The sequence below is a fragment of the Astatotilapia calliptera genome, chromosome 3 (assembly GCF_964374335.1).
Source record: "Astatotilapia calliptera chromosome 3, fAstCal68.1, whole genome shotgun sequence".
Lineage (NCBI taxonomy): Eukaryota > Metazoa > Chordata > Actinopteri > Cichliformes > Cichlidae > Astatotilapia > Astatotilapia calliptera.
This window is the reverse complement of record NC_137424.1, coordinates 66,877,054-66,887,099: the sequence shown is the minus strand read 5'-3', so window position 1 is coordinate 66,887,099 and position 10,046 is coordinate 66,877,054. Positions and strand designations below refer to the sequence as shown.

The window sequence follows — 10,046 nt, the reverse complement described above, 5'->3', positions numbered from 1 at the left end:
GTAACGAGTAAAGTAAGGGATTACTATTGCAAAAATGGTAATTAGATTACCGTTACTTTCCCGTAGGAACGCTCAGTTACTGCGTTACTAAAACCGTGATTTTTTTGCGAAAATGTCTCATGACAATGACGTAAGCGAGTGCCACGTTCGTGCAGCGTGAGGGTTTAATGGGAAACTCACAGAGAAACTCGCGGATTCTTCCACTGACCGCTCCGGCACACCTGCACCAGAGCACACCTCTGCCTACCCAACTCCTGCTTTACAGGTGAAAATAGAGCAACAGGACCGCTGAGTCTTTGACTTTATTTATGTTCTGCCGTGTTTTACTTGCATCTATTTGAAAGAGTGAGTGTAAACAAAAAAAAAAAATTTTATGTGCTGGAATGTGCAGAAAATAGGTTTAAATGTTAAACTAATTTCTTCCAGTCAGAGAATGTTGCATATAATTAAATTTTTGCTTGATGCATAAAGTTAAAAGATTAAAACTAATAAAACAAGTTTTAAAAAGAGACTTTTCCATTTGATTACATTTTGTATGATGGATTATGCAGAAAAAGTAGAGGAAGAGAGGCACTCTCATCAACATGTGCTTTCACTGACACACACACACTTGTGTTGGATTTTCCCACGGAGAATAGAAATGTCATCCCGATGAGCACGCCACACAAAGACGCCACGGTCAGCACCGTAGAGGACAGGAAGCCCCTTATAATCCAGGACTACAAGAAGAACAAAGGAGCTGTTGACTGCCTTGATAAGGTAATGTAAAGTTTCATCGATCCTGCATGCATTTCATTTTCATTTATGTGAATCATAGCATTTTGTGTACGACAGATTCAATATGTTCCCAATCTCTTATTTATTGTTCCTTTTATTGCAGTTTACTGGCACATACACCTGCAAGCTAATGACAGCTCGTTGGCCTGTGGCACTGTTCCACAAGATCCTTGATGTGTCTGCTTTCAGCGCATATGTGGTGTGGACAGCCATCAACCCAACCTGGAATCAGGGGAAGCGTTTCAGGAAGAGACTTTTCCTAGCAGAGCTGGGGAAAGCTTTGGTGACTCCTCTTATTCAACGGCGCCAGCACATTCCCCGCACACCAGCCTCTGCCAGTCTGGTTAAGAGTGTGCAAGCCCCAGCCCCAGCCACTGGCCTGGCTGCTCTCCCCGAACAAAGACACGGGCAGAAAAGGAAGCGCTGTGAGCTCTGTGCCCCGAGAGACAACAAAACAAGCCTGAGATGCTGCAAGGTTGATGCCTATGTTTGCAAGGCCCTCACCTAACTGTCACATGTGCATGATACACACACACACACACACACACACACACACACACACACACACACACACACACACACACACACACACACACACGGCTTCATGTTGAGTTTGGTCTTTGGTTTTTTATTTACTTTCATTCATTCGTTTTGTAATATGTTTTCAGTGCCCATTTGTATTTTTACTGCAGTTAATTCATATTAATATTATAATATTAAACACTACTTTGAGACATTGTTCACAGATGAAGAATGTTGAATAAAAGATTTGTTGGTTGTTGTGCTGATTTAAGAGCAGTTAAAACTGGCTGGTCAATTTTGAAGAATGGGAACACTAAAGTAAGGGGCGGGAGGTGAACACGACAGGAGCGTTTAAAGGGACAGTTCACCTGTGTGCACTCTTTAATCTTCTCACCATTCAAAGACACACATATTTGTAACTGTGACCTGTTTAGTTTATAGAGCTGGGATAAGCTTTATTCCCTGTGTCCCTGAGACCCCCGTGATAGTAATATATGAGTCTTTGTGTTACTTTACTGCTAATGTACATATTGCAGCTGATATTTACTGACCTAGAGCAGTAGGAGCAGGCCTACACATTACATCTTAAGCCTTAGCACCGCAAATCATATAAATAAAGGGACATAAATGTGAACTGCTGACAGTTAAATCTCTTCTATAAAAACATCAAAGATTATAGATGTGACCTGGCACATGGTTTACAGGTTAAGCAAAGTGAAGTGTTTTCTTTATGCAATGTAATGTCTATAAAGTGTTAAACAGTCCTGATAAATCTGTGCAGCTCTGTACTCGTCTGGACTCTATTTATCCCCATTGCAAGACCAAAGAGGTGACTTTACCTTTAGTAATGTGAAAGACGTGACTAAGACTAAGTTCCAGTCATAGTCAGGTGTGTGTGTTTGTTTTAGTGTTAATTAAGGCTTGTGTGTTTTTTCTGCCAACATTGCCAATGTTCACGCCTCCTGTCAGTCAACATTATTGCCTCATAGAACACAAGGTAAGAGCAGAATAAATGTCATAAACATTGTCCATTTGAAGCTGGAGATTTTTCCTTCTTTTAATTCATATTAACTTGTTAACAATAACAAGAAATTCCCTGGATTTACCCACTGTGAGATAAAGTCACTTGTTGGATTGTGAGTTTAACTTTGCGCACTTTAAGACTAAAGGAATGAGGAAATAAAAGGAGATGGTAGTGGAACTTTTTTAAATATGCATTTGAAATTCTAATCAGTCAGGAACTAGATTCTCAAGATTCCAGTGTAATTAGATCTTCATGAACACGAGCAACAGCATACCAGAAGAACAAAGGCTTGTATAATCACTTCTCTAGAAAATAACCATGGCTAGTATGATCATCTCTCATATGGACTATTGTTTCACGTCCTGGTCACTTGCTTGTCCAACAACACTTAAAACTATTGAAAACATTTATAAAAGAAGTTTAAAAGTACTTGACAAAAAACCGACTTCCCACCACCACTGTCATGTGTTAAAAAAACACAAATTACTGAACTTCAATAACTTAGTGAAATTTAAAAGAGTGTGTTTAATATATAAAGTCTTACACTCCCTTGCTCCACCACCACTAAAGGAGTTCATTAGGCATAAAGAAAGCTCAGACAGGACCACTCGAGCTACAACCCCACAGACGGACAGCATTTGGGCAGAACGTCCTTTCTGTCCAGGGTGGCCATCTGTGGAACAGTCTTCCTCAACCCATTAGAGAATGCTCGACATTCAACTTGTTTAAGGCAAAGGTTAAAAACTGGTTATGGACAAATCAAGTGTGTGATCATGTATGAGTTGTACAGTTTTAATGTTTCATTTGGGAACAGAATGGTGTGTATGTGTGAGTTTGGTGATGGAGTTTTTATTATAAGATAAGATAGAACTTTATTAATCCCTCGGGTGGGTTCCTCTGGGAAATTCGGTTTCCAAAAAAGCACAGCAACGACAGAAGTTACAGTTACAGAATGTTATATATATATATATATACACACACACGCACACACACACACACACACACACACACACACACACACACACACACACATATAAATACATAGACAAATACAAATAAAATATACGAAGGGGATAAATAGATTATGAATGAATTATGAATTTTTTATGAATTATTATGTTTATTTTTTATGTTTTATGGACAACAGATGGAAATTAGCCCTTGGCTATAATCTGGTATGTTTACATTCATGTAATTTTTTTTTACATGTAATTAACATGCACTTTCCTAAATAAAAAAAAAGTAGACAATAAAAACACACAATCCACAAAAAGAGGTTGTTGCAGGAGTTTTTGATAAAGATGTGCTTTTCCTCTCAGTGGGCTGAGAGAACAACAGTGCACATTAGCTTTAACTCTGTTTTGAGACTTGAAAACAAAAATTTATATATTTAACTCTCCAAAAGTTGATTCTGTTCATTCAGACGTAGCGTTTTGTAGGAGAAACGTTTCATCTCTCGTCCAAGTGACTTCTTCAGTCTGTATTTAACTGTTTAATAGGAGAGGACTCTCGGGTTGGACTTCCATTGTCATCTTTCCAGTTTCCTTGGGAGTCCTGGAAACTGGCTTTTGTTCAGAAGGAGAGCGATAATTTGAATTCGCAAATTTTCTGTAGATCACAAAACCAGCAACAGTAGCAACAAGAAGCCCAGCAGAAGCTGACAGACCAACCATCAGTTCAACAGATCCATCCTCCGTGAGTCCTCGTGGCTGAGCTGCAGGTGAGAAACATGCGTGAGGTGCTGTCAGACATTATCAATTAATAAATGGAAGAAGCAGTGAAAGATCATAGTAAACTTTGGAATTTGTTTGTGTTAGTTTCTAATTTGTTTGTAAATTGTAACATCACTGATCAATAAATTTACATTAAAAACACTTGACACGATACTTAAAATGAAACCAATTTAAAATCATATAAACAGGCTTCTGATCTTCTTACAATGGTTTTAAGGTATGATGGCTTTTGCTTTATTAAAAAGGAAAAAAAAGGTGCATTGTGTAGATTTCATCTAACTTAGGCTAAAGATGCCAAAACGTACTTATAGATTTAACTTTCAGCTGCACTACATGCTGGGCTTCAGAAACTGCTCTCTTACGGCGTCCAGCGTGAGTGCCTACCACATAACACTCATATGTTCCAGTGTCATTAGTGGTGGTGTTGAAGAGAATGAGGGACACATTTCCATCTTTAATTTGTGGATCACTCAGCTTCACTCGGCCACGAAAGGATGGATGCTGGATGTTTTCATAGAGGCGATTTTCTCGGTAGAAGAAAACATGCAGATTTGTTCCCACATCTCTCCTGATCCATGATAACTTTTCGATTTTACCGATACTGGAATCACAACACTTCAGTAGTGCATTCTCTCCAGCTTCTACAACTTGTTTTTGGTCTAAGTCAAACAGAAAAGAAAGAAAGAAAATATTTATATAAAGCACGTCACTGTCAAATGAGCCTTTGACGCTTTGACAGTTTAACGTTCTCTTTCCAGAAGAAATATATCTCTGAGCCATAAATGTACAATGTCACGGCGGTGCTGCTCAACCTTTTTTTTAATCTTATATATCCATTCCACCAAGAACCAGTAGTATAATAATTAACTCCATTTATACTATTATACTCCATGTTAGTGTTGTTCTTAATTCAAATGTCAACATTTTCCCATGTTTATCTACAAATGAAATGCAATGACTGACTGTTCATAATCCTTTAAAATTAAATTATCATCATATCAGTTGTCAAGTCTACCTTGGAGTGACTCAAAATACCTGCTTAGCCTGAAGTAAGCAACACAAGTTTCTTGTTAACAGAAGGGGAAAAACCCGAACAGGAAATTCGTTTTTTTTTTCTTTCAATCCAGTAGATAAAGGTCGAAAGTAGTAGAGGTAAAAAAGAAAGACAATAATAGGCAGACACTGCTAGTGCTTAATAAAATATAAAACAATATAAAGTTTAAATATACTGTTTCATATCATCAAGCAAAAATGCATTACAGAAGGAGAGAGGGAAGAAGCACAAATCATGCACGTATTTGACATTTGGTTTTACTGGTCTTAATAACTACTGGGTTATAATCAGTGTTGGGGAGTAACGGAATACATGTACCGCCGTTACGTTTTGGGGCATGTATTCTGTATTCTGTAACGGAATACATTTTAAAAGTAACCTTCCCAACACTGGTTATAATGACCTTTTTGAAGACATCAGTGACAAAGTTATTTTAGAACGGTTACTTGAGTTATGAGAGCAACTGTCAGTATACTACAGAAAGCACAGCTTGACCTGAAAAAAATATTTCAATTAATTATTTTCTATATAATTTTCTAAACTTGTTTGCGTATACTTGTGCTGTTCAGCTTACCACCGAGAGCAGAAGCAAATCCCCAAAAATATGTAGTAAGGAAAAAGCAGAGGAAAGGTGTTAAATCCATGGCTGTCACTGGCTGTGTGGCACACTTTGGGGATGTGGGAAATGAAGACACAAACCTTGGACTCTTTGTGATGAACAGTGCATTTATTTACAGTGGTGTAAATAATTCACACAAAAAACTGCCGTGCACTCCCTTGACTCCCGTGTCGTGCCGTCTCCAAAAAGTCCATGTTTTTCTTTGCTCCCCTGTCTCCTCTCTCTGGCCTTTCACACTCCTCCTGGGGGAGACAGCCATAAAGTAGTGATGGCCCGCTTGAAGCTGACGCTCCGGTGCGTGTGTCGAAGCTTGATTTGTTTGGCCAGAGTCACGTGATCAGTGACGTCCGATGCTTCATTTAGAATCTGACTGCCTCGGTATCTGATTCAATGGTTTATAAGGAAGCGAATCATTCGCGGGATTTGTGGAGTGTTTTGATGGTGACAGATAGCGAACCACTGATATTTCTACTGAGAGATTTGGAGCCAGCGAGGAATAGAGTAGGTTCTGTTGTGTGGGAATATTTTGAGTTGATTTTGGTCAATCGGGTGGGTTTTCCAGCTTTGTGTTCTTGTTGTTTGCTTTTGTTTTGTGCGTGTTTATTTTATCTGACAACGGGGCCCTGTTTCAGGAAGCCGGTTTAGTGGAAAAACTGAGTAAGTATACCCTGAGTTAACGAAAACTCTGGGTTTTCGGTTTCACAAAGCGAGTTCAGCTGCAGCCTGAGTGAGTCACTATGACGACACACGCCGTGAAGCTAACATGCCCCCTAGCAGGTTTACTACAACTAACCCTGACTGTCTCCGCCCCTTTGTCGGAAACCTGACAGTAGGAAGTGTCGGACATGGCGTACCACTTCCTTGAAGAGCCAGTAGATCGTGAAGCCCAAATTCTCCGCAGAGCTCTCCGCCGGGAGAGAGTGATCAGAGCGCGTTTGGACATTTTATCATTTCCTGATGATTTTCTGTGCGAACGTCACCGTTTCTCAGCACAATCTATAAGTTATTTGGATAACATCCTCAGGCCATATATTACGCATGTGACACATCGCGGACATGCTCTCAGTTCATTGCATATTATTTGTATTGCACTTCGGTTTCTTGCAAACGGGAGCTTTCTGTATAATATTGGTGACGCTGAGCACGTTTCCAAGGCTACCGTCTGTCGGGCAGTCAGGAATGTTACAGTTGCACTGAAACGTCTCCTGTACTCGTCTGTGGTGTTCCCCGGTCATAGACCCACAAGATTTATCAAAGAGGGATGCCACAAAATCGCAGGTATCAGGATGACCAAAACTTAATTTATGATGTGGTGATACTTGGACTACTACTTAAATTGCACATTTATTTTCACGGTTCCCAGGCGTGATTGGCTGTACAGATGGCAATCACATTCCAATCATTGCTCCTTCAGTAAATGAAGGAGACTATGTGTACAGGAAGTCTTTCCACAGCATTAATGTACAGGTACATAGTTCCCTGTAGCATGTCAAACTAACAAATTATTTCATCATAGTAATGGATGCTAATTTGTGTTCTCTGCACTGTGAAGATCATATGTGATGCTGCCAACATTATCACAAATGTGGAAGCCAAGTGGCCAGGCTCTGTCCATGACTCACAAATATTCCGTGAATGTACACTGAGCACAAAATTTGGACATGGTGAGTTGAAAATACTTTAAAATATATAAAGACCAATTGCTTCAGGGACATTTGAACTGAAGTGTATCCTTCTGTCTTAGGAGAGTTCACTGGCTACTTGCTTGGTGATAGGGGGTATCCATGTTTACCCTATTTGCTTACCCCTTACCCTGACCCTGAACCGGGCCCACAGCAGCGATATAATCTGGCTAATTGCAGGACAAGAGCCAGAATTGAAATGACTATCGGAATGCTTAAGGCCCGGTTCCAGTGCCTGCAAAGACTCAGGGTCACCCCAGAAAGGGCATGTGACATTATTGTGGCATGTGTGATTCTTCACAACATTGCCACAATTAGAGGAGAACACTGTCCTTCTGAACCAAACATCAGCAGTGATCCAAACCATGAACATCCTGACCCTCCCACGGACATACAAGATGGAAGCGCAGTCAGAGACACCATATGTCACAATCATTTCTTTTGACCCATCACCTCAACATGTTGAAAGAAGAATAAACAGATTTTCTGTTCAACTGGCTTTATTGGTCGCCTGTATTTCCTGTACACAAAGTATTAAAAGATGTAAACCTCATAAAGTGTCTCTGTTGCTTCCTCCTCTGTAACAGCTGTCAATGTTTCTTCATTATTTTCCTGTAGTAAAGAAATAAACAACATTGCTGTTCTACTGTAAACTCATATAATCTGTGGAGTATTACTCACAACTGCATGTTGGTCTGGCTCAACAGGAGGCTGCACCAAATGCAGTACACCACCACCATCAACTGATAGAATATGAGGTTCATACAGGTCACTTATAACTTACAAGGGACCAAATGGCAATTAACAAACATACCAATCACCTTACACTTCATTGTCATTATGCTCTCAAAGACAACCAAGACTGAGGGAAGGCAAAATCAGTAGGAAAATAACTTCACTACAAAATAATTCATTATGGTAAAGAGTTTATCAAATGAATGAGTAGCACTGCAAAGGTGACTGTGAAGAAAGGATGTATGCACATCATGTATTATTTTGGATTTACCCCCTATGTAGGCACTTGTGTCTTGCGGGGTTATTGACTCAGAGGATGTCCCCGCAGAGATGCCTTCGGCCACAGGGCGCCCACTGTTTTGGCTGAGGGCCAACTGCTCAGCCTCTGTGAGTGGTGGTGGTGGAGGACCCCCACCTGTTTTTCAGGCCTCCGCTTCTTTTCTGTTGGCTATAACGGGCCACATTTGAGCATACAGAGTAAGCAAATATGTACTTGTAATGTGCTCAGATAATTTCAATAAGTGCTTACAGAAAGAAAATTAATGTAGCCTCTAACTGCAATTGATTTACAAACAGACCAAGCACTATATGGCTCATAATACAATTACACCTTACCTGTTTGGACTATATTTTTATATTTCATTTTTACTTGCTGCCAGGAACGTTTGGGGCCTGTTGGGTTGCACCTGCGCTCACATCACGTCACAAAATAAAATGTATAAAATAACAAATAAAATAACATATGATAAAATAACGTGTTAAATGGGTGGAAATCCCTCGATCAATGTTTATATTAACACTCACGCATTGACTCTGTCGGCTATGTTTTGCCATGCATGCTCACTTTCTTTTGCAGCTGTGGCTGTGTTACTTTTTTCCGCGGAATTTGCATGTTATCGGCATATGCTGCCATCAGAATTTCGGCCTCAAGCGCTGTGAAATACATTGACCGCGCCTTCTTTCCCTCCGTCTCCATGGTGACTCGCTTAATCTGTGCTCCGCTTATCAGGGCTTTATGTATCCTCGTCCGCGCGCTTCACTTGGGGTTAAAGCAACTCCGCGTTGACTGAACTAATTGTTATCAGCCTTTCTGAAACCGAATATTCCGAGTTGGACAGTTCGGGGTTACTCAACCGTGAGTGTCGTTTTTCACTCTGAGTTTTCCAAACCGGCTTCCTGAAACAGGGCCCGGGACAAACTTAAAATGTCAAAAATCTGCTTTTCATAATATAAATATTGTGGCGAGCTCAGACAAGGAGGAGACGGAGGAATCGTTTGGTCGTGCTTCCCGTGAGCTAGCCAGGGAGCACAGCCGTTTTGCAGAAAAACACACTGCCGCTACCTAACTGCTCAGCGCGGCAACAACACCAACACACAGGGCGCCCTCTGACCCCGGAAGGACACACCGTCGCAGCGAGAGGGCGTCACCCGTCACCATGGCAACATACACAAAACATAACTGTACAAACAGAACCCCGAACAGCCCTGAGCCGCTACAATATCATTAAATAACTTTAGAAAGACTTCTATTTGACTCTTTACATTTAATGTTATAAAAAGAAATAATTTATGTTTTAAATAATCTTAAACTGCTAGTCTGCAAAAAATGTGCAGCAATTTAATTTATTTATTCTCATTAGCTGATAGTTTGTGGGGCCCAGTTAGACCATATAACTGCATCTCTACCAGTTTCTGTGCGCTCCAGCCTCTTCTGTGCCATGTGAAGGGATTTTCCTTAAGGCAAGAGAACTTAGAACGCACACTAGAACAAATTCTCTTCTTAAATACAAATGGAAAAGGGCTACTTTAAATGTATCATGTTTTTAATTTGCAAGTTCATAAGCATTTTCCCTTTCCAGTTCACAATCAAATCTACCTCCAGGTCAAAAATATGTCTGGG

At 40.3% G+C, this 10,046-nt stretch overlaps 1 protein-coding gene and 2 long non-coding RNA genes across 3 annotated transcripts; 2 read left to right on the top strand and 1 right to left on the bottom strand.

Annotated features, from left to right (window-relative positions):
- The first annotated feature begins 564 nt into the window (after positions 1-564).
- Positions 565-1,300, top strand: LOC145426103 (uncharacterized). Its single transcript, XM_080299639.1, has 2 exons — positions 565-759; positions 881-1,300. The coding sequence occupies exons 1-2, from the start codon at positions 652-654 to the stop codon at positions 1,283-1,285; spliced, it is 513 nt and encodes a 170-aa protein (XP_080155765.1). The 5' UTR covers positions 565-651; the 3' UTR covers positions 1,286-1,300.
- Positions 1,301-3,423: 2,123 nt separating this feature from the next.
- LOC113019549 (uncharacterized) lies at positions 3,424-5,982 on the bottom strand. Its single transcript, XR_013903861.1, has 3 exons — positions 5,685-5,982; positions 4,362-4,715; positions 3,424-4,037 (listed from the first exon to the last, which is right to left on the bottom strand). It is a non-coding gene; the product is annotated as an uncharacterized LOC113019549 (long non-coding RNA).
- A 1,099-nt stretch (positions 5,983-7,081) lies between these two features.
- LOC145422552 (uncharacterized) lies at positions 7,082-7,968 on the top strand. The gene is made up of 3 exons (XR_013903863.1): positions 7,082-7,196; positions 7,282-7,393; positions 7,474-7,968. It is a non-coding gene; the product is annotated as an uncharacterized LOC145422552 (long non-coding RNA).
- Positions 7,969-10,046: the final 2,078 nt, after the last annotated feature.